General features: G+C 35.6%; 1 protein-coding gene across 1 annotated transcript in view; it reads left to right on the forward strand.

The window, feature by feature from the left end:
• Positions 1 to 25,990, forward strand: part of Lrp1b (LDL receptor related protein 1B) — a 1,777,071-nt gene that overhangs the window by 1,720,455 nt on the left and 30,626 nt on the right. The window contains exons 83-86 of the mRNA XM_041674488.1: positions 776 to 940; positions 10,131 to 10,292; positions 20,124 to 20,298; positions 25,760 to 25,864. Coding sequence (XP_041530422.1) covers positions 776 to 940; positions 10,131 to 10,292; positions 20,124 to 20,298; positions 25,760 to 25,864 — 607 coding nt within the window. The remainder of the gene's footprint in view (positions 1 to 775; positions 941 to 10,130; positions 10,293 to 20,123; positions 20,299 to 25,759; positions 25,865 to 25,990) is intronic.

Raw genomic sequence — 25,990 nt, forward strand, 5'->3', positions numbered from 1 at the left:
GCCAGGAGCAGAAGTGTCTCACTGTCACGAAAAGGCCTAAGTTCTTAAACATTTTAAATGCCATATTCTGTAGTCTTTGAAAGATTTGAAGACTGCCTATCCATCTGAAATACATCTCTGTACATCTAGAAAATATAACTAACATGACTAAAGCTTGACTATTATAAATGATTATCTGTTAACATATATTTCTTAATTATGACATATTTATTTATTTATTTATTTATTTTAGGTTTTTCGAGACAGTGTTTCTCCGTACTTTTTTTTTTTTTTTTTGGTTCCTGTCCTGGAACTAGCTATTGTAGCCCAGCTGGCCTCGAACTCACAGAGATCCGCCTGCCTCTGCCTCCCGAGTGCTGGGATTAAAGGTGTGCGCCACCACCGCCAGGCTTATTTATTACATTTTCAAATGAGCTGCACAAACACAGTACCTTAATAAATAGCAGAAATATTCATATAACAAAAGTGACCTAAAATTTGTATTAATAAACCAAGACTCATACCAAAGCAAATTTCTATAGCATATTCCTCTTTAAATGTAGACCAACATTTAGTGACAATATTTGAGAATATGGACATAGTTCTTCCCATACTGCCTCCTACTATTTGTTGGGAAATGTAATTTTTGGGCGTGTTCATGGCAACCTTTCAAATTTCAAATTTGCTCTATTTTGTGAAAAAAATAAATTATTATATTTAAATATATGTGTTTCCTTAGATTACTTTAGATTTACCTGACCAAAATGCTTGTCTGTATATTTCTTCTTATACATAGATGACTCCTGCAAACTGACTTGTGAAAATGGAGGGAGGTGCATCTTAAATGAGAAGGGGGATCTGAGGTGCCTCTGCTGGCCCAGTTACTCAGGAGGACGATGTGAAGTCAACCATTGCAGCAATTACTGTCAGAATGGAGGGACCTGCATACCATCCTCTCTCGGTAAATTCTTGACCATAAGATGTATGCAAATCATGTGTGCAAATCACTTGCCTTTTCCTAGTGTGTGAAATGTATGAGTTAAATAAAGCTTGATAATTTTGATGTAGTAAAAATCATCGTGAATTAAATTTAAAAATGATTCAACAAAATCAAAGACATTTATTCATTCCATCAAAGTCAGTTTGCAAAATTAGTAATAGTAATTGACACTAAGCATATTGCTTAACAAAGATCAAAATAACTAGTATTACCAGTGCCTTTTAATTTTCACTTTAAGGTCACATAATTACATACACATATACACAATCTTTAAAAATAAAATAATTCTATATAGAATTTGAATACATATTTCATTTGAGTTAATTTCCTCCTTCCCCTTTTATTGCATGATATCTCCTTGTGTTCTTTGCTCCAGTTTAGATTGATATTTGTGTATTCCCTTTCTTTATAGGTGGATATCCAGTTTTATGGCACACTTTATTAGATAGGTTATCTTATTTAGAGCACAAGTTGTTGGCATTTTAATATAATTTAGTTTTACATGGCAGCATTGGTGTATCATGGGATTTTGAATACTTTCCATTGATCTACATGTGTGTTTCTGTGAAAGGACCACATTGCTTTTATCATCATAACTGTTTATCTTAACCTGAGGTCAGAAAATGTATCTGTATTTGTGTGTGTGTGTGTGTTCACGTGTGTGTGTGTATGGTATACTCATGCGTTTCTGTGAGTGTTATCATTTCTACCTGTAGGTGTTAGAGCTCAACCAAGTATACTTTTCTCTGTTTTATTCCTTGAAACAGGGTCCTTTTACTGATCACAGCTTATCTTTTTGGCTATACTAGCTGTCAGTAAGGCTCCAGAATCTACCTGTCTCCACTTTTTCAGTGCTGGTTTTATAGGCACACACTGCCATGCCATGTATTTATTTGTGAAGGCTGAAGATCCAAACATGGGTCTTCTTGCTTGCACAAAACCTCTTGGGACCTCTTGCTTGCAATTTATTTGTTAGACTTTGTTCCCACCTCCAAGGCTCTGAACTTTTCTTTATTGGAAGGATTTTATTTACTAATTTAATTCCTTTGCTGTTATGGGTCTGATTGGGTTGGTTATATATTCTCATGCATTCTTTACACATATATGCTTAGAAATTTTCCAGTTTCTACTAATACATCAAGTCTGTTTTAATATCATGCTTTAAAATATTCAATTATAATCTTATGTATTTTGTTGGAGTGTGTTTTGACAATTCAACTTTTGGTAATAGTTTTATAAATTTAGACCCTTTTTTTCTCTTGTTCAATCTATTTTCGTTTTCAGAGAACCAAATTATCATTGATTAATTCTATTTATTAATGTTTTAATCTTTACTTATTTATTTTTTGCCAGCGTTTTTATGATTTGCTTCTGCCTGCAAAAATCAATATTTTTATTCTTTTCATATAGTCTTACTTTTCTAGATATTTAAGGTACACCGTTAGCTTATTTATTTCATTTCTCTTTGACTTTTTAAATGTAACTTGCAACTCTCAGCTCTTCTTATAATTGCCTAAGCCATGTCTCAGAAACTCTGAACTTTTGTGCTCTTCATTTTGACTCTAGGAGCATCTTAATTTGTCATTTTCTTCAATGACTAATCCTTTTTATTGATTTTATTGAGTTCTACATTTTTCTCTGTACCTCTTCCTTCTTATCCCCTCTCCTTCAACCCTCTCCCACGGTCCCCATGCTCTCAATTTACTTAGGAGATCTTGTTAGTTTCTACTACCCATGTAGATTAGATCCGTGTATCTCTCTCTTAGAGCCCTCATTATTGTCTAGGTTTTTTGGAAACTCTTAGCTCAGAAGCATATTGTTCAGTCTCTAAGCATTTATAAATATTTTAAAGTTTATATATATATATATAAATGTAGTATAAATATACATAAATGTATATATAAACATATATATATATGTGTAGTTTTTATTTGTGTTCCATGAAATCTGATAACATTGTGAAAATTATTTCATTTATGTTTTGTCTCTTAATTTGCTTGTATGTTTGTTCATATGTTAAATCTTGTTTGCTGATCTATAATAGTCAGTTTTAAAGGCTATTCTGGGAGTTAGTGAGAAGAATGTATGTTCTCCTCATTAGAATTGAGTACTGTGGATAATGTTAGTAATAGTTGATCCATGACTTAGTTTACCTGTGAGGTTCCTTCATTGATTTTTAATTTGAAGAACCTATCTACAGATGAGATTGAGGGTTACAAAGACTAATGATTATTGTTCTTGAACCTATGCAGTATTTTATTTATTTGAGTATTTGCTTTATGAAATTTTTCCAGAGTGCATAAATATTTACAGTAATTGCATCCTCTTGATGAATGTTCTTTTTCTTAGCCTTTACGTTCTACTTTCTTTCTTCTGATTAGTTTTAGTATGAAGTGTAAGAATTGCTATATTAGCTTGTTTGTAGCTTATCTTTGGTAGTCTGACATTCATTCTGCCTTTGATAATTTTGGGATATATTTCCCAGATGTATATCTTGTTAGAAACATACACACACCAAACAGATAGTTGGATAATACTTTTAAATTAGCTTTTACCTTTTAATTGATGAATTAGGGCCATTTGTATTGAGTATTAAAATTGAGATATATTTGTTATTGCTCATGATTCTATAGTTGGATGTTCTATTTGGTTAGTTGTAGCTGTTTATTTCTCCTCAAAGTAATTTAAGATTTTATTTAATTTTTTTGCTATATTGGACATAATTGGCTTATATCCCATTCTCCTTTTTTTCCTTATTTATGTGGACTGTATTTTATCCATCATAATATTGCCATCCTTCTGTGCATCCTAATCAGTAATTTCTCATCAGCGTTGGATGTGTTGTCGTACTTTTAACTTGTACTTTTCTTGAAATTATCATATTTCAATAGGTGTTTTTTCTAGGTATAATAATTTATTATCTGATTTCAAAACAAGGTATTTATTATCATGTCCTTTTTTTCTTTTGGATTGTTGGTGAAGACACATTTTATTTTGTGTCTCTCACTCTGTATGGTAGATGATATTTTTCTCTTACAGCTTTTAGTACCATTTCTTTGCTTTGTGTTGCTGACATCTAGATGTTCTCTGCTCCTGTCTATTTGGGTATCATTCCCCGTTTGAGCATCTAATTCTTTCTCTAAAACTGGGAGATTCTTGACTATATTTTAACTGAAAATTTTGCCTAATGAATAAATTTCATATCAGCTCCTTTTTTTAACTATGAATTCTTATGTTTGATCTCTTGAGTATACTTCTGACCTCTTAAAAGTGTGTGTTACATTCATTGCCTTTACTTATAGGTATAATGCTGTTTCACACTTAGGCTTTATTTCTGGCATTTGTTCTTCAGTTTTTTTTATGCCTTTTGATGACAAAAGTGTCAATTTCAAGATTTTTCTGTTATCCCAAATTGAGTCTCACACAAGGTTTGTAGATGGCAGTACTAGGGTCATTTTGGTAGCTATGCTGTGTTCTGTCTTGAGTGGAGTGACAGGGTTCTATTTTTTGTCATCACATGCTTTGATGTTTCTGAGAGTGGAGTTCAGAAAGTATTATAACCTAGTAACAGTCATTTTGAGATGTGCCTACTTTCTTCCACTTTATGGGCTCCCTTGGTAATCCCACTGCCCCTGCTCAGATTCCCAGTCTTTCTCCTGTACCCTCTCATCGCTGCAGCACACTGAATTGTTCAGACCTGAGTGCTCTACTGTCATGCTGCTCCATGCTGGTCTATGCTACTGAAAAGCTGCTACATTTTGAGAATTTGAAAGTATATGGATTTTTTTCACTATACAAATAATGTCCTTAAAAATCAAAATCAATTGTTATTTACAATTTGATTCTTCTTAACTGAAAATAAACTACACCGGAACATTTCTTTGAATGTATTTAGCAATCTAAAACTACAACTGTTCTGTAGGAATTGTAAAATCTATGATAGTATAATTTTCAAATATGAGAGTACAGTTAACATGTTAGGATATACTCAATATTGTCACTAATTTAAAAAATAGACTTGTTTGCAAAGCTGTTTACTAGTTGTAAGTAAATATATTCTTACCTATGATATTATATTTACAAAATGTTGGTGTTATAGATTGAGAAATCTGATTATCCTTGCACAAATGTAAACTTTTGAAGCAAATTCTAATGGTTAATTCATGCATTTTCCTTTATTGATTTATTTACAGTAATTCCTTCTGGTGTTTCCTATGTAGACAGTATATAAATAGGTTTTGGGTCAAACTTAAATACAATATGACAGTTTTATATAACAATAATAATTAAAGAGAGGAAATATCAGTAATCAAAGGAACATATCTGAGAGTTATTAAAGTTTTTATGTAGGATGCATTTTTCTCATTCCTTAATTTTTCTAAAATATGTATCACTTTAATGAAATATATGACCTATATTCATGTAATGAATACTTCAAAATTAAATATTTTTAATTTATTAAATCAAAAAGGATATACTTGTAATAGGAAGAGTGGGCTGCTTGTCCTCCCAGCCACCCGGCTAGCTTACACCCAAAATAACCACAAAGAAATTGCATTAATTAAATCACTGCCTGGCCCATTATCTCTAGCCACTTATTGGCTACCTCTCACATCTTGATTTAACTCATTTTTAATAATCTGTATATCACCATGAGGTCATGGCTTACCGGGAAAGATTCTAACCAACATCCATCTCAGGCAGGAGAACCATGGAGTCCGCCACTCTGTTCTTCTTACCAGCATTCAGTTCTTTCTCCTCCGCCTACCTAAGTTCTGTCCTATCAACTAGGCCAAGGCAGTTTTTTATTCAACCAATGAAAGCAACACATAAACAGAAAGACCTTCTACACCATATATTAGTTTGTTTCTATGATCTGTTCATAGGATGATGAGTTTAGGATAAAATTTGCCTTGAAAAATAAATGGAAATTAGGATAAGGCATAATATTAGTCAATTATTCTTTCATATGAAAACAGAGGATAGTCTATGAAACTCTTCACCTACAATTGGTATCTCATAATATATTTATGGAATTAGCTGCTCTATTTGCATTTAGTATTATTTTCAAGACTATTTGTTCCTTAAAGTAGAATTTTTATTGCTTAGTTACCTCCATATTTTCACAGGTGTGTCTGTTAGTTAGATATGTAGCATTACATGAAAGTCAACCAGGGTATGGACAAAATTGATTTAGTGGAATAAAGCAAAAGGATTTATAAATTTAGATAAAATCCGAATACTGCTAATACTGAAATTAGGTTTTAGGCTTGCAGAGCTTAAAACTGGATAAAATGTAACAGGGCTTATTAAAAACAACCAAAATGAATGTGAATATTAAGCACTTTAATTGAAAAGGACTCTAGAGAGGAGAATGCTAGCAAATAGATTCTGTGAAGGCAGAAATGAGAAAATCGAGGAGAGTGTTAAGTGAAGAGGGTTATGACATTAACACAAAAGAGACCGGGGTAAGATAAATAAATAGCAACATTGGGGTACTTGAGAAAGCCATGAGAAACGTGCAATCTTAGAAACTTTAGTTTAATTGGACTCACTCGGCACAGGGAATAGTGCTCTCCAAAAAGCCATATTCTAGCGAACAAAAATCACAGCTTCGAGTTGTTGGTTGTGGGCGTCCTAGAGAACCTCAGTATGATGCAAGTTCTTGTAATTGCTCTTGGTTGCCTGTCAGATAGTACTCCATGGGATATGAAGGTGTGTTTTTATCAAAAAGAAATCTTTTCTTCAAGGGAAGAAAAGGTAATTTTTCTGAAAATAACTGAATTAGAATCTAAGTGTTGTATGGCTTTTGGTACCTGGAGACAGCTTGGACACCTGCTCTTATTTTAAAACATCCATGGTATATAAGAAAGCTCCAAAAACAATTTTTTCCTTCTCCGAGTGGCTTTCATGGAGGGATTACTCTGCGCATGTGTGGATCCCCGCTTCTTTCAAATCTGTGTCATTTGCTTCTTTCATTATTTTAAATATATTTATTTAATATTCACGGCTACAGGAAATGTGTTTGATATAATTCACTCCCCTTCAATTCCTCTGCTCCTCCCTCCTGTCGCTTTTCTTTCACAACTTCTTGTCATGCGCTCTCTGAGCCTTTGATCTGCTGCCTGGACATACCTGGGTGTGGGATTATCTACAAGAGTGTGGGTAGCCTCTGAGAACTCGCATCCCTGAAGGAAACTAGTCCCTCTCGAAGCAGTCATCAGATATGAATGGATTCTCACATGGGGCAGAGCTGCTGAAATCCATGCTGGGAATTTGATTAGCTTAACCTTGTAGGTATGAATAGAAATCTTAGACATGTGGTCTCAATTGTGGGTTCATATGTGCAATCACAGTTTTCATAACTGAAAAATGTTATTTCATTAGAAACACATACTCTTCTTTACTTGGAGTGTCTTCTATAATCATCTGAGTCTTGACAGGAGGATTGTGACTTCAATGTCCCATTTAAAACTGAACACTCCACAGTCTCTTATTGGCTGCATGTTGATCAGATATGGTTCTCCCTTTTAATCACTATCTACTGCAAAACCAAAAAGCTTCTGTGTTTAGAGTTGAGAGATGAACTAATCTATAGAAATAAAGAAAAGAACTCAGGGGACAGCTTATTACTTTGCACATTTGACAGCAACAACAACAACAACAAAAAAAAAAAGCTCTTGGTTCTGTTTTCCACTAGAGCCTATAACCTAGGCGCTAACATTTTTGGTCCAGTTACTGGTACCAGACCTGGGTTCCATCTTGAGTGGAGTGGGTATAAATTGAATCAGAAAGTGGCTGATTGTTTCCATCACTTCATGCCACTATTGTCATTTTCTTTTAGAATGAATATCTCTTGCCAGGTCAGTTGTCATTTTTTTTTCCATGTTCACAGCTGGGTAATACTATTGAAGATTCCATAGGCCTCATAGTATACATAGTTTTTTTTTTCTGCACTTTGAAGGCTTACCAGTATAAATTAAGCTTCAAAGTCAGTAACCACTGCATTTCTCCTTGCCAAATATCTCAAACATATGGGGGCTATAGCAATACAGGCTTGCTCTCAAGTTCTCAATGGAAACCAGGAGAAATGGCTATAGCCTGTAACGTTTGGGGAAATGCTGTGTAGAAGACCAAAAATCTAGACAATTAAATAAAAATTCACTATCTTTAGTATTTGTATTGGATTTTTTTTATGTTCCCTATTGCTCTAATGCGCTTTAGCTTTTGTACCTTGTCCACTGCTGCTCTGAGGAGGTGTCTCAGTTGCATTGCTCTTGGCAAGAGTTATTTCTTTTTAAGCCATGTATGAACTCATGTAAAACAAATGAAATAATTCATTTTCTGGCATACTTTTGTTTTCTGTAGTTGCCGTACTGGGACCTCATCAGTTTCTTCACTTAACACCTCGATTTGTTTTCTTTTTCTGTCTTTATTTTCACACTAATTTGCCAGATGAAATATTTTCTTTTCATATCAACAATCAATACAGAATGAAAAGTTTGCTACCACTGTAAAGAAACCTTCTGCTATTATTCAGTAAATCATTTTTGGAAACAAAAAATCATTAACTGGCTCAGCTATAATAATATATAGCCCGCACCCTTTTTTTTGAGCATTGATATACATTCATCCACCACCAGACAGCATTTATAAGTAATTTATTTTAAAGTGGTGCTACTCATTATAAAAATAAGTATGAGTTGTTTTTTTTTTTAAATCTGGACTGAATTTCCAGTATACTTTTAGTGTTTTTAAATGATGGAGCATCCTTTCAAATTACTTAAAACATTGTAGAAGTTTATTCATTCTTTAATATTTTGTTCCTTCCAAACACTTCTTTAAATATAGGCTACTAACTTGAGAGTTTACTTCTGTAAGCAACTTACTCTTTCAGCAGCCACTAACCTCCTTTGATAGCTTCTCTCTAAAGGTAGAATATGTAAAATTCCATATTCATACTGAAATCCACTGATATTGACATCATACTGATCTTGATCCAGGAGCACATTGTTGAGAACTCCTAGATGCGTTTTCCTGGAAATTCTACCATACAGAAAGAAAGAAAAAAAAACATGAAAACTATGTGCCACCCTTTGAATAGAATCAATTACAGTAAAAAAAAAAAACAGTTGGATGATTATCATATTTAAAGCCTCACTAAGTCTTATTTCATATACTTCTCAGGGAATTTTATTTTGCCCCGAGATTATCAACGATGAAGACTCTGATGGTACAGACATCCTTTATGCTGTCAGATGAGTGGTTGTGAGCCCTGCTTGAGCCCTGTGACTGAACTCCTTGTTGCCATTTATACTTGTGTGTTCATATCCATCTGTTTTCTACAGATTCTTTCCTTGTCACTGTATTCGCCATTGCAGTTCATGCTTAGTGACAGACAGACCAGGCAGAGACGTACTACTTCTTTATCCACCATGGAAAGCATACAGGAATGTTTGCTATGATGATAAATTATTTTCCAACAAAAGAATGAGGGAAAATATGCAAAGCTGATCCAGGAAATGTTCTTCTATGTGATACTCACATTAAACTGCTAAATCATTCATTTAGTAGGCTACCCGTAATTTGTTTAACAAGTGAAAATATCAAGTTTAGATAAATTATAACCCAGTGGATACGTATGTCCCAGTGGATGCATAACGTTTAGTACTAAACATTAGGATGTTTATTTGAGTTAAATAAAATACTTTCTAAATAGATGTAACCATTATACATGATATTTCTCTTTTAAACTCATCAAAACATCTTCCTGAAGCATGTGTCTGCTGATCCTTATTGCACAGTCAGGAGTAGTGGAGCATTTGAACAAATTATGATTATTTGAATTTTATAACAAAAATAACATATCTAACACTATATGAGTTGAGAAAAAATAATTGAAAAAATTAGATACACATGAGAAAAAAGAAGAGTGTACAAGTACAGTTATTCATAAACATTCCATGATCTGCCCCAGCTGAATGTCAGATATGTTCAGTTTATGCTTCCTTGGATATACAGGCTGATTGAAATTGAAAGGCTTTTGGTATAATAAAGTCACAGTACAAACTATAGACAGAGCTTTCCCAGGAACTTGGTGTCCTACTTTTTATCTACTGACAGCATGCTTTTGTTTGTTTTGTTCCAATAGGAAGACCCACCTGTATCTGTGCCCTGGGATTTACTGGACCCAACTGTGGCAAGCCAGTGTGTGAAGATTCTTGTCACAATGGCGGGAGCTGTGTGGTGACTGCAGGGAACCAGCCTTACTGCCACTGCCATGCAGACTACACTGGAGACAGATGCCAGTACTGTAAGTTACCGGTAGCATGTTTTGATGTTTGCATTAAGTACTACCACGGTTCACACCTGGGCTCTCTGCTCTTTTCATTTTAGCCACACACTATATTTTTTCCGGTTCATACTCCTGTTACTTAAGCTTCAATTAGTTTTACATTTTCTCTCATCTTTTCTAAGAGATATTTTTGTTTTCTTTCCCAGCTTAAGTTCAAAGGCCCATTATTATCACCATTCCCATATTTGCATACTGAACTCCCTACTTCTTGCTTCTCCTGGTAACCTGTAAGGATCTTCATCCTTTCCCACCCTCCACCTCTCTATGGTGGCACAAGGGGCTGCAGTTAGAGAAAATCCAGAGGTGCTCCTGCTGGTCTCATCATCAGCTGCCTGGGCAGGACCAGAATCCTTTCTCCAGCTTTCTAGACGTTTCTCTCTCTAGCCAGGTCTCTCTGCAAAAGACAAACCCCAAACTTCCCTTGCCAGCATCTGTTGGTCACAACTTATTCCCCCGTGTTTATCTTCTCTTTATCTGGTAGCAGCAGATTCTTTCAAAATATCTTTATTGTCATATTCCTCTGTCTCTGTTTCTCCATTGACTTCACTTCTGCCAAGTTTCTGTCTTGAACTGTAGAAACAGCTCTTAGGAGACTCAAGTTGATGATTTTGCTATGTCCAGTGGTCAAGTCTCAATTCCTGTTTTGCAATAGCTTTTACGAATTTCTTGACCTCTTTTTCTAAAGACACATTCTTCCCTCATCTTCATAAGCACAATTTTGTCTCTTCCTATTTATATTTTTTGTTGCATCTTTGCTTATGAAGATAGTCCAATTAACTATGGCTTTCTTGGTTGCTGAGGGTAAAATGCTTAACTCCACTGCAAACACTATTCTGACTGAAAGTACTACCCTCATCTCCACTTTCTCTATTTCCAAATATTAATGATTCCTATTCAGCTTCTCACAATTCACAATAAACCTAACAACTTCTTAAATAATGTTTCTAAGGCATCATTTTTCTATTCTGAATATATCATATTTAAATATTTTTGAATGTTTCATGTTTCATATGTACAAATAAATTTGGCAATGAATATCTAGATGACTTTACATAACTTCTCTGCAGAATTTTCTTTTTTTTTTCTTTCTTTTTTGGTTTTTCAAGAAATGGTTTCTCTGTAGCTTTTGAACCTATCCTAGAACTGGCTGTTGTAGACCAGGCTGGCCTCAAACGCAGATATCAACCTGCCTCTGTCTCCCAAGTGCTAGAATTAAAGGCGTGTACCACCATTATCCAGCAATCTGAAGGGTTTTCACAGCACATAAATGATGACTCTAAATCTATATATCTGGATGAATCCTTACTCTAAGTTTCAGGCCTTGTTTTCAATTTTTGGGGACAACTAATATTATCTCTCAGGTAACCTAACATTCCTCATCTTGAATTCTCACACTATCTTTCCTTTGTTCCTTTAGCAAGGAACATTCATTACTCAGTCCAAAACCCTGAAATCTTTGTTGACGCCTCAGAGACTTTCATATCCTTTCTTTATCTTTAAAGCACACCCATCTACATTTGGTCACGTGATTTTGTGACTTTTCCTGTTCTCTGGCACATCTTGCATCACTGGTAATTCACTCACATCTCTGACTCTCCACTTTGTCCCTCCCTGTATCTCCATTTGACTTTTCAGCCTGGCTTTATTCTGCCTTGCTATAGGCCAAAATAGCTTTATGATTAACCAATGGGGGTAATACATATTCACTGTGTACAAACAGATCATCCCACAGCACTAAAATGTACCAGGTATTATTATTTTTTAATAATGCATTCAAGAATACAGCACCAATGCAGCACACAGAGTCTTTTGGGCGGCACTCGTGTATATATTTAAGTTAGAGGCATGATCAGAACCAGGCAATCAGCTTTGATGACTCAATCCTTAGATTTACTTAATGTTTACCAAAGCATACCTCACGTCTCTGGCCAATGAAGGAGGCACAGAACCAAGCTGCCTAAGCTACTTTACGTGACATAATTATCCTGCCTCATGCATTACAGAGGGACCATATCTGCAGCAGTAGAGAAATGGTTAACATTTGCTCTCCATTCCCTTTCTAAAAGTTCCTTTCTTCTCCTATATAGATGTCACTATACTAGGCCTACTGTAATGTAACTGTTGTATGTCCTAGGACAGCAATCACACAAAAGTACAACCCAGTTACGCTCACGTAATCTCATCCACATTCTCACTACCCCATCCCTCTCCCATCAAGCACAGCAGAGGAGGCAGTGTAACCGCTTCCTCTGAAGGCACTAATTTCCTTTTTCTTTTTTTTTCTCAACAATTCTTAAAATCTGTAATGACTTCCATCTTCTTCTCTCACAAGGTGCCAAGTTTATAACTGTCTTCTTAATCTCGTAGGGCCACAGCCATGGCTATCCTCTGTCTAAACGCAACTTCTCTGCCATTGAGCCTATATTTAGTACTTGCTAGTGAGCTCTTTAAATCATTCACTTCCTCTTTAGTTTGAACTGACATCTGCCTCTTTCAATTCTGTTTTTTTTTGTGTGTCTCTTTTCTTTGTTCACTCTGTTATTTTGTTTATTGTATCTTTTTTCAGATGTGAAGCTTTCTTGAAATTCAGCCTTGCAGCAACAGCTAATAAACAAACACATAAATAATTTTACAGATAGCATATCTAAATGAAAATGGACAGAAAAAGTTAATTAAAAGACAATCAACGTATTACCTGAAAATTATCTGTTCTATATGTGGTTAATCCTAGTTGTTATGTATGTGTGTATGGTGTTCTTGTCATTTTGTTTTAAAGTATCTTGTATATTCCAAACTGACCCAAACTCTTATATTTAATCAAGAATAACCTTGAAGGTGTTATAGGATGTTAATTCTCCATGCTATTTTCAGACTGCTCAGACTATAGGCATGTCCCACCACACTCCATTTGAGTTCAGTTTTTAAAGTCTTTTCTTCATTCATTACCTTGTACCAATTGATGCATTATACTCTATAAGATTTTTTTTTTAGTTTTAAATCAAATAAATTCTTGATTTTCTTTGAACTGCCTTAAAAATGCTATATAGCCATCATTACAGATTTTTGCATTCTTCCTAAGAACAAATTCAGTTAGCCTGCATCTTAATTGACAACTTAATAGAATCACAGTGTGTGGCAGCCCGCTGCTTTACCAGGCTGTGTTATGATTTTATCCGTACTATTAGCAGTCAGAGTGCTTCCCGCCTTTCACTGCAAAACACTTATTTAAATTAACCAATTAATCCTCAGACAGAGGTTAAATAAGTTGCCCAGGGTCCTGAAGCAGGCAGAATTAGACCCCAGGAGTTGTTGATCAAGATGTCAGCTAACATCCCTGAGAACACTGATGCTGTTCGCGGGCTTTGCCATTAAAATGACAAATTCAGCATCCAAGGAATTGTAAGAGATTCGGAACCCATCAGTGTGAGTCAGCAAAGTTCAGTGTACCTAGTGTTTTGTCAAAAGTGTGTCTGGCATATACAACACTCCCACCAGTAAATGGAGGAATGACAGAATGACTCATTATGGAACCTAATTATAGGCTATTAGTGGGAGGTAAAACATCACTTCTTAGTTGTGCTGAGTTAAAACGTCTCACACCTTCAGCAGCAAGGTACATTTCAGAGGACTGAATGCAAATTAACTTTACCAGTAATAATTTAGGGAAAATATAAAGTAACAAAGCTAAATTGTAATATTATTTAAGTTCTTTGCTTAAGAATACATAGAGCTAAATTTTCATATATGTCTACAGCCAGGATTCCCGCTATCAATCCAAGCAAATAAGCATAGCATTGTGCATGTAAATCAAGCTGTCATTTGTGAAGTCAACACTATCGGAGCTTATTTTTAACTAAAGGACAGTAACACTAGGGCAGAGCAGTCCATTATGCCTGCTACTCTCGATGACATTCGAAGACCATGTGCACTGCTCCTTCCGACACATTATCAGGGCAGACATGAAGAGCTGTGTCTCTGAGGCTGAAACAGTCGCTCAACTTTTAAAGGCTAAGGTTTCCAAGCAAAAGAAGTTTAGATTGCAGCATTGAAAGACCCGAAAATAAGGCAAAGTTATAATATCTTTGATGTTAGAAGGATACTTTTAAAGTAATTTTTGAGCAATGCCTGAGCTGTGGACATGAGGCTGTTGTGTTGCTGTAACCAGATTATGTTTAGCACTGGTCTTCAATGAAGTATTTGCTGTAGTCAGCTGATAAGTTCACATGGTGCCTCCCTAATGTTGGACTGTGTGAACAGTTATGCCAGCTACTTCCTACCGCCAGCTAAGAATCTGTTGTGGTGTTCAGGAAAGGAAATAAGATGCCATGGAAGAGTTTCATGAAGTGTGGAGCTGAACTGTTAACCTTATTCACAGAAAGAGCCCAAGATCCATTGTAAAGCTTACTTCTCACAAGTGATATCTGGGGGGTGGGGGACTGAAGAGAAGGTCGTCAGATGAAAGGGAACATGAAGGGCAGCATATGAGGAAGAAAGGAGGTGAAGTCTTGTGGAGGACTGTGGGGAACTGACATTTGCAGAGTGTTCAGTGAAGTAATCACACCCTTACATGCCAAGGCATTAAGAGAAATGAAACATATGTCAGTGCCCATAGTACCTTTGAGGTGAATGCATATTTTCCAAGTCTCCAAACTTAGATTCAGAGATTTTTTTTCCTTATATTCTTTGTTAGAGAGTGTAAGATCTGAAAATTGTATGACTCCCAAATCAGGCTTCTTTTTATACAGTATCCTGCCAACCGATGCCCTGTCCACGCAGTGGCATAGTCTCCCAAATTTCTACTTTGTAAAAAATAAAATAGGATTTTTAAATTTGAGTTATAAAGCTGAAAGCAAGCCTATTTAGAGAAAGACCTAAAATAACCGGGAAAATGGAAGAATATTTTCAGCTTTTCCTTACTATTAAAGACAAATGGAAACTGAGACCATAACTGGAACACTATTGACACAGGAAGTGGAATGGCCCTACAGTCATTAAGAACTTCCATGTCTGTCACATTCTGAGGTTCTTCACAGCAGTCAGAGTTGCAGTGGCATAAGTTCTTGAGCACAGTCTACCTGATGTCTTGAAATCCTTTTTCTCTTGAGGAGAAGAAAGCAGCACCTTCATTTACTCATGCTCTGGATTCAGTCTGCATTAGCAAGCATGTTCCTGGTGTTCTCTTTCTTTTTTTTTTTATGGTTAATAGAATGGTTATTTATTTAAGGGGGAAAAGCTTACAGATCACCGTCCCAGAAAACAGCCCTCTGCACAATCAGGAAGGGAGCCTAGTCACCGGAAGTGCAGCCAGAAGCCAGAGAGAGAGCACAGAGGGCAGTGGCTGCTTTTTTAAAGAGAGAGACCACGCCACAATGGCCTGGTATCTCATTGGCTATTGGCTGAAGGAGCAGAAGGAGCTCCTGCAATATTTTTCTTTTTTGTTGTAGTTTTAAGTAAATTAGTTTTTGGTTTTAACTGAGGTTCCTGTTTCAGGTTCTTAGCCACTGAAGTACTGTTGGGTATGGGTTCTGTCTTGTGGAGTGGGCCTTGAGTCAAGTTAGGTGTTTTTTGGTTACTACAATAAGCTTTGTTCCACCACTGTCCAAGCATATCTTGCACACAGGACACCATTGTAGATCAAAGGGTTTGTGGTTAGTTTGATGTTTATGCTATCCCTTTGGTAGCATGCAAAGTACCTTTGCTAGAACATAGGGATGAAACTCTCTGTAAGCACAAGCTATACTTCTCCATGTTCTATGGGGTATAAAGGTATTATCTTCAGCAGTGGGTCCTTGTTGTTAGTTTGCGAGAGCAACTGACAGACTTGGCAGCAGCCTGGGTTGTTTGGGAGTCTAACTTTAAAACACGGCCATTGCTTCTGTGGCAATCCCTCCTCCAGCTGTCTATGCCCTTTCTTCTTTACTTGGGTTTTCCCTATGCTCTTGTTTGGCTGTCTAATTCTGTACCCTGTCTTTCTAGCTTTCCATTGTCCTGGGAACTTGGTACCTCTGTTTTGCACTTTTCAATTTTATTGTCACCATTCATATTTTTGACTGCCTCATTAGAAGTGACATCTAATCTTGATAGAGGGTCAGTGGCTGGAACCTGAATGAGTGTGCACAGAGATGGTGTCTCTAACTTTTATGAAAAGGAAAAGATCAGGTCCCTCGGAAAAATCTGTGAGTTTGTACACAGACGGTTTCTTCAGTGTTAATGAGCATGCTCAGAGCTGGTGTCTGGAACATCTGTAGCTATGTTTAGAACACCACCAAAGCTAATATTACTGTGTCTAGCCTGCTGCGAGCAGATATTTTCTGTGTTCTTGTAAAATTTCACTTCAAGGAAGAGCAAGGTTCTAAGAAAATTTTCCATACAAGATCTTTAAGATTCACATCTTTCATAAAGAGGTGATTGCTGTCTGCATTGCTGTCTGTCAATTTTCATAGTGAAATCCACAAAAGTAAATGCTGTATTACTTCAGGTCAGTAGTTCTCAACATCCTAACACTATTGCCTTTTAATCTAGTTCCCCCATTTTGTAATGGCCGCCAAACATTAAATTATTTCCACTGCTACTGTAAGTTTGTTACTGCTATGAATCATAATGTAAATATTTGATGTGCGACACTTGTGAAAGAATCCTACAACCTCACTCTCCACCCCACCTCTACTGCATAGGGTTCATGACCCACATCTTGGGAACCATTGCCCTGAGTGTTCGTGTGTGTGACGTTTGTGAAAGAATGAACTGACATGGTCACTTCAGAAGAGAGTTTTGCATACTTCTTAAAATCAAATGTTTTGTGAGAAATTTATTCTACAAATTAAATATCAGAACAAACTCATGGACATCCCACAGACCATATGCTCTAATTTTTTTTTTATTTTGAAAGAAAAAATATTGTAGCCAGGAGGTGCTGGTGCACACCTTTAATCCCAGTAATCGGGAGGCAGCAGGCAGATCTATGAGAGCTTGAGGCCAGCCTTGTCTACCAGAGTTAGTTCCAGGACAGGTTCCAAAGCTACAGAGAAACCCTGTCTTGAAAAACAAAAGCAAAAACAAAAAAATGTAAAGCACAAGATAGATTAAATTAAAGGTTATAAATATTTATATTATTTTTAGTTAATCATAATAAAGAACAATGACAGAAGGGTCAGCTAATGGAACTATAGTCTTAATACTTTTATATTCGATCATTTAAAAGATTCTCATGGTTAAAAAAATAGTTAAATATGATTGAGATTATTAGAAAGACTAAAACCATGTGAACATTTTAGTATAATGTTGTTTACCCATTAAGAACATAAAAATAAGAAGAAAATATTTCAGTATGTATTTACATAAAGTAATTTAATTAAACAACAGGCAACTACTTCCAAAACAGAATAAGTTGTATGTGAGTTAAGACACATACTTTAATTATTAGAACCAATTTATTCAATTAGTATATAATAAAAACCCATGGGAGGCTGAGTATAGCACATAAGGCAGAGTTTTGTCTAGAATATGAAAGGCATGTCTATCATCTAAGCACTCAGGGAGCAAAAACAGGAGGATCAACAACTTAAGGCCATCCTTAGATATAGTCAATTCAAGATCAGTTTGTAGTACATGAAACGTGTCTTAACCAACCAAAATTGCATGGGTTATAAATGTTGAGACAATGACATACTTTCATATTCAGACTTTCAAAAGAAAGAGCTTTCTGTAAGTGGGCGTTCAAAGAGAATACCTCTTTTATATTGAAGTGAGGCAAATACTCCAATACTACCATTCAAATCATACATTAAAAATCAATATACAATCAGAATTAAATTTGCATGACAATGTTTGGAAGTTTGCTAAAATTTTATAGAAATAGCAAATTATGATAGCATAATTGTGAGTTACCTATTGTGTCTGTGTGTGCATGTATGTATGTATATTCGTATGTATGTGTTTGTATGGGAAGTGTCCGTGCACAGAGACTAGATGTAAACTTCAGGAGCTAGTCTCCTTTGGTTTCCCAATTGTCATCTATGTTTGGTTGCAGTCTTTGAAACTGTGTCGTTTACTGCCCTGAGATTCATAGGCCAGTCTGGATTGCTTTTGAGTCCTGGAGATCTGCCTGACATCTCTTCTCCAGTGCTGAGTTTATAAGTATGAAATGTCTCCTTTTTCACGCGGGTGCTACACATCAAAGAAAACATTCTACCCATCAGGTTGTTTCTCTAGCCCTTCCAGCAAATCTTTGTCTCTCTTCCATATATTTTACACTTGTAATTTTAGCAGTATTATCAAATAATTCCAAGGATCTGTATCTGAATACTCTCTTTTGGTTGTTTCCCCATTTAAAATCTTTTACAGTTTCATATACAAGGACCTGTAATCCTTTTCAACTCATCCACTCCCTCTCCCACCAAGCCTTTTCAACAAGCCCAGCCACTACGTTTTCATCTTCTTTTTCCATGGGATCCACTGATTTAATTGAAGTTGCTCTCAGAAACATGGCAGAAGATTATTTGCCAGAGCAATAGCACCTCATCAATTACACTATCTCTGAGAAATTCAGGCTTCTGAGTGCAGACATTTTCTTCTCTGGAATGTTCACTTGGTGTTTGAACACTAACCTCGCCAATTCTCTTTATGCTTCACCTTCACGTGAGAGGGCTCACTCTCATTGTCTCGTGCCATATTAACACCAGTACAGATGTTAATCCTCATTTCCAACAAAAATATATAGGCAGCACCTTGCAAATCTGAGTTTATCTCCATCAGAATGCATTCATTTTGGTGGGTCAGTCTTGTGCTCTCTCAACTGAAATCTCACTGCATGATTCCTGACAGTAAACTAAGAGTCATAAAATATATATAGAACATACATTGATAAGTACCAAGCTGCTCAAAGTTTTATATTAAAGATAGTAATAAAAATAATTTTATATAAGAATGGAAAAAATTGAAGTCAAACAAACAAAAAGAGAATCCTGGCTCTAGAGAAATTTCCAGGAATCCACAAGAACGATGACCCCAGCCATCTAAGATCCTAAGCAGTAAGGATAGAGAGCCCAAACTTGCTTTGCCTTGTAGTCAGACTGAAGCATAATAATTCTAAGGTGAATTTAAAAGTTTATTCAGTGCTTTTTGTTAAACTATGAATGTTCAAGAGGTATTAAAATACTTGAGGAAAGCATTCTTTGATCATGAAAAAAACCTGTTTGTAATGCTTTAAAAGGAAGATGTTTTAAAACCCGAGCGTAGATTAGATTGGAACATTTCAGTCTGGAGGGGGTTTGTTCAGCACGCAAATAGAATTCAGGAAGATTATATTTCTGTATCATTTTCCACCCATAAAGCATCAGCCAATCCTGTTCAGCTTTTCTTTGGTGTTCTATCTTCTCACCAAATGTTCTATTGATCTAGGGATACAGAGAGGTGGGAAGTGCAACAGTGATTGGTTTCTAAGGAAATGTCAAGCATTTCTGTTCATGTCCAACCACACTTGCCCTGCTCATTGAAAGGAAAGTTAAGGAATCTTAAGCTTTGCAAGTCAGAATAAAAAGAGCTTATCAGCTAGCACTGTGTCAATACAACACTTAGCTTCCTAGCCTGATTAATTGGACCCTAACATAGAAATAAAAAGGAATAAAAGCTTTATCAGAGAAGTCTCTTTTGTATATTATACAAGGCAATTTAAAAAATATTTTACCTACTATGTGACCATTTTAATATTAAGCAAAATAATATCATTTATAAAACTGAAAACAATATCTCATAGCATTATTTAAGTGTTTGGTTGTTCCTTCCTCCTAGATGTGTGCCACCACTATTGTGTGAATTCTGAATCATGTACCATTGGGAATGATGGAAGTGTTGAATGTGTCTGTCCAACACGCTATGAAGGACCGAAATGTGAGATTGACAAATGTATACGGTGCCATGGCGGACACTGTATTATAAATAAAGACAATGAAGATATAGTTTGCAAGTAAGTAAGCACCTATTTTAAGTTATAAAGCACCTGTATATAAAAGACGCATGCTTCCAAAATAAAGTATAAAGTAAATGTAACATTTTAATCAAAAGTTCGGCTTGTCCAACAATTCATTTTTTTTTAGCTAGAGATGAAGTTCAAGTAAGCTCACTCTTCAACACTTTTGCAAATATCTGAAGAAGGTGAACATCAATGGTAGTATCAGATTATTCCAGAAATGAAATATAGCCAAGAAGCAAGCAATAGTGAAAATATTTAAAAGTCTATATGTAGAGCTAAGGATATGACCATGTTTACCTACCAAGGGTTTAATTCACAGTGAAAGCAGAACAATGAAGAGAGAGAGGAGGAGCAGGAAAAAGAGATGGTGGTGGGAGGCATGGAAGAGACCGAAACAGAAGGAAACAGCAATGTTGGGTACTTAGGGTATCTGCAAGTGATGGCTCATGAATCCAAGAGCATCATGGTGTATAAAGGCCAGTGACATTGCACAAAATGTAAAGGAGCTAGGCCTAGAGCCACATATATTTTTAAGCATTACTTATCTTAGTTCTACATTCAATCGAGTGAGATAGGAGGAATCCATGAAATTGTAGAACAAGTTTGGTCATGTGAAGTCAACCCCAAAATACACGTTTTTAGGAGAGAACCAACTTCCAAACTTTTTCTTCCGACCTCCATACACAGAGCCTCTTGTTGGAATAATGGATGCAAGTATGTGGACTGTTCAATGTAAAGTTTTTCATTAATAGTAATTTCTTATTCATAACCACAGTAAGTAGATTGGAATTTTTTAAATTCATTTTCTGATTAAGTGTCTTTTCATTTGAGATTATAATTCTATTTTATTGGTTTGAATTGAACCTTCTGGGTTGAAGCAATGTATATCTTCAATGGACATAGGCACTAAGCCTTTTCTTTTCCTACTCTGACTGAGAATTTCTACCTAAAACAAGTGTATTAAATTATGGATTCTAGGAAGCAGAGTGGGTATGTACAAGTTCTACTTCTGTTGTCTTTTGAAATTTGTCTTTACAACTAAGTGAATAGGAACAGGACTCAGCAACTAAGATTCGTGACATTCAGCTTGTACCAGAAAACAACTTCTTGCCATGAGATGAGAGGTCAGTCCTCATGCCAAAGTACTTTGAACAGTACTCTAAAAGAGCTGTCTATGAAGGACTGGATTCTGTCATCTACTTTGCTTAGGAGTATAATGAATCAGAGTAAGAAACGTAAGAGTGTTCCATAAAGCATCCCTGCCACTGAGTGCTCTATGACTTGTCAGATGAGTTATGTTACTCTGTAAAGGCAGATCCAATAAAATTTTATTGCAGGCAATGTCACAAAGTTTTATTTATTTTTTATTTGGTCTCACTATAGCATTTACTGTAAATGTGTTTTGTGTTATCTTTATGAATGGCATAAGCTAGACCTAACAAGCTGAATCATTTGAAAGTGTACTCCTTTTAATTCAGGTAATTAAAAACAGGACTGATATAACTTTAATAAGTACATAAAATCAAAATGAATACTCACATGGATCACACAAGTCACATGGTTGCAAAAAGCTCAACAGTTCTTACTCACGAACGAGTTTTATTTAAGTTTGTACATATGAAGGGCTTTTTGTTTGTTTGTTTATTTGCCTTGTTGGTTGTTTTTTGTTTTAAACAAAATAAGATATAATAAGATAAAATAAAACTATCGTATCAAAGTTGGACAACACAAACTAACAATATGAAAAGTTCCAAGAATAAAAGTACCACTTGTTTGCACATTCAAGATTCCCATAAAAACACTAAACTGAAAGCAACTATGTATTCCCAGGGGACCTGGTACAGACCAGTGTTAGCTCTATCCCTGTTGCTTCAGACTCTGTGAGTTCCATTCCTATGAGCTTTGCTCACTTGATTTAGAGGGCATTGGTCTCTTGGTGTCCTCCTTCTCCTCTGGCTCTTAAATCATTCTGACTTCTCCTCCACAGGTTTTCCTGAGCTTGGGGAGGGATTTGATGGAGACCTTCCACTGAGAACTGTATGTTCCAAGGTCTCACTCTGTTCAAAATATATGGATATGGGTTGATGTATTTTTTCCCATGAGTAGAGATGAATATCATCAGGTGTCATTTTCATCACTACATTTTAATTTTTGTTACATTTTGTTATTCGTTTGTTTTTGAATCAGCCATATTTTGTTTTAACATAGGTTAAACCTGGCCTCTATAGTCTCTCTTTTTTTGCTCACTCAATCAGTACCAGGTTTGAAGTAGGCTTTAAGTCAAATCCAACATCGCTTTGTTACTTGCTCAAGTTTTGTGCCATTACTGTCCGAGCATATTTTCTAAGCGGGGGGACATATTGTAGATCAAAGGCTTTGTAGCTGGATTGGTGTTTATGTTTCTCTTTTGGTATCTTTCAGAATACCTCCCCATCCCAAAAACACTAGAAAATAGGGATAAAGGTCCTATGGATGCACAAACTCAGCATCTCTCTGCTCAGTGAGTTGTGTAGGTGTTGTCTTCAACAATGGGGCCTTGCTGACATTTTTTTTTTTTTTTGGAGAACAATCTATTGTCTTGGCAACAACTGAGTTGTTTTTGCATTTCCATGGACCCTTTTAGCCAACAATTCAATTGGATGTAACCCAGTCCCAATTATTTGGTGATAAGAGATGGCTAGTTGGGACACCATCCCTCTCACTAATGGGAGACTTTATTGGGATCACCTTTGTATACTAGAAGAAGTTTTCACTGTACTGAATTGTGCTCCTCATGACCTCTGCTCCTCATCAGAGCTGGTTACATAATGTTTTTGTTGAGTCTCTTCCACTTAAACTAATATTTGTGGCTATAAACTATCTACAGACTCTTATGACAGTGATCATCACTACATATTATTCTTGGAGATAGAAGTAAATACCATTGAAAAGAAGCTTGTAACTTATGTTGAACAGAGAGGAACCATTTGATATTATCTTTCCTATCAATTTTTTTGTATTTACTAGATAACTTGAAAGTAACATTTGAGAATTGATTCAACCAGAGATTGTGAGTTTATTTGAACTTTATGTGATTTTTTATAAAAAATGACATATAGGAAATTGAGGAATTAAGTAGTATTTGTTCCATACTTAAAAATATCTGAAAACTTCTATTTTCAGTTGCAAATTCAAATAAAACATTAATAGGAAAAGAACAAAAATTATCACAGATTTTGGAAACAGGAATTTAAAACAATTAATTTGCATTATTTCCACTTTTGTATAATTATCATTAATTATATAATATTTTTATCATTTTATGTAAAACTCTGCAATATGTAATGACATAATTCTTCCTCTTTGACATTACATTATTCCTTTAATAGAATCATAATCAATAACTTTTCCTGCCTTTGTGTTCAATAAAGCTTGGAAAGGAGGAAAAGAAGTGCCTTCACAGTTAACATTTCAGAAGGCAGTACTATTGACTGTATATTTTGGCTCAGTTTGCGCATGTATTGTAAAGCCCATGATCAGATCAGCTGTAAAAGATCTTACACCCTCTATTAATGAGGAATGTGAGACCTATGCCATGATGGGCTCTTTGTTTACACAGTCCCTTTTACAACTTGCACACAGTGAATTCACCACTCCTATTGATTTTTAAAAGATATTATATTTTGAAATAGAGGCTCTGTAGAATTGTCTTCAAATTCAAAAGGTGACCAAGATTATATTCAGCTCGTACCTTTCCAGCCACCATACAATCTACAGGAAAACAGGTGAATGTACACATAGTAAGAAAATTATGAAGAGGAAGTTGGCTTCCTATCATTCTCAGGCATTTTAATGTCACTCGGGAATTCTCTAGACAGGGTGTGCTGTATCTTGAGGAAGCTGAGGTGAGATAGTGTTATTAGTAAAATCAAGTCTAGGGATAGGAAGGGATGCTCTGCAAAAGTCATCTACCACAGGAAGGTCAGAAATATCAGTCAAGTGTGCTGAAGCCTTACTTCAGTACCAAGGTCATGTCTACACTTGTAAAACAACTGACTTTGTTATCAATTGATGACCAATACCAGTATGAAATTGTACTCTACTTTAAAATAGCATGTATATAGCTGTTTACAAATGCTTCAGCAAGGAAATCAGGTTACCCAATGACCTGGAACATAGATATATACAGTTTCCACATTTTCTCAGGAGTATAGCATGGCCAATACAGTTGTTTGTTTAACATACAAGATCATGTTTTTGTTGTTGTTGTTGTTGTTTGTTCAGCATTGCTAGGTCCATTTTAAACTGAAGGAGGATGGTATTTATTTCCAGCCCAGGCATATAATGTAACTATTATTAGTCTCTGAGGTGTGATTTTCAAGGGTACCCAGCTGTTTGTGCTCCTGCATGACTCCTACACTACTAGCTTTAGATTTTCACTAACTAACTCAATTTTGACAATAAAAAATTTAAGGACATAGAAGCTCACACCTGTAAATGCTGTATTCTATAGGGTGAGGTACAAGACCTTATATGAAATCATATACCAGACTTGGCTATGTAGTACATCACATATGCTTGGTCTGGAAAGTAACACCTTGCGTCAAAACAAAGCAACATGTGTCACGTTGAATTGAATAATATGTATTTAACATGTGAATTAATTTGATATTTTTATTTCCAGTAATGTTTATTTTTATACCTGTGTACACAGCTTTGGGGCACAATCATATCACAGTGCACATGAAGGCCAGATGATCAAGTCTAAGAGTTACATGTCATTTACTTGGGTGACAAAAGCCTTTACCTACAGAATCATATTCCTAAACTAATACCACTGGGCAACCAATTCCGCAGAGACAGAACCAAAATGATGCTTGTGAACAGCCTAACAAATCTACCTAATTGTTAACATTAGGCAATGAGAGTCTCTTCCTTGAAAGAGGTGAATAACATTCCCAAGGATGACACACAATATTTCATCTGGCCTCTAGACACCCAAGAACATAAACTCATGTACTCTTAAGTGAATATATATGTATATATACCTTCATACAGGTTTAAAATAATTACAATGCTAACCTTTCTCTCTAGAAAAATCCTATAGTGAGAACAAAAATCCATTTTACTTCTGTAGTGTGCCTTATAGCTCACTGTTAAGTGATCAAGTTCCAGTTAACTGAAAAATAAATTCATCATGCCCTAACATATGAGTGATATACAAGAGTATTTTCTAAACATGTATTTAGCTGCTTTTAAGTTTTATCAAACAACTATGTTGAAAATTAGTAAAATGCAAACATAATCTGCCCTTATTCTCATAAGCAAATATCTGCACATCTGCAAACCTTAGATTTAAACCCAAACCAGAGGATTTCAGATGATGCCTATTCTAGCTTTCAGGTGTTTTGTGTCAACCTTCAACACCAATAATACTGGTGGTAACCATGTTATTTTTTTTCTTTTGTTGCTGCAGCTGCACTAATGGAAAGATTGCCTCTAGCTGTCAATTATGTGACGGTTACTGTTACAATGGTGGCACATGCCAGCTGGATCCTGAAATTAATGTACCTGTGTGTGTGTGAGTATCTCCTAATGTGGATAATTTGCATAAGACAAAGCTGCATGTAGGTGGAGTCATAATCCTAATGTTTTCCTTTCTTGGGGCAATATTTTTTTAAAGTAGGTGTGTCATGCATATCTCTGG

This window comes from Microtus oregoni, unplaced genomic scaffold (genome assembly GCF_018167655.1).
Source record: "Microtus oregoni isolate MIOR12 unplaced genomic scaffold, Mior012 000025F_ref0000491, whole genome shotgun sequence".
Taxonomy (NCBI): Eukaryota; Metazoa; Chordata; class Mammalia; order Rodentia; family Cricetidae; genus Microtus; species Microtus oregoni.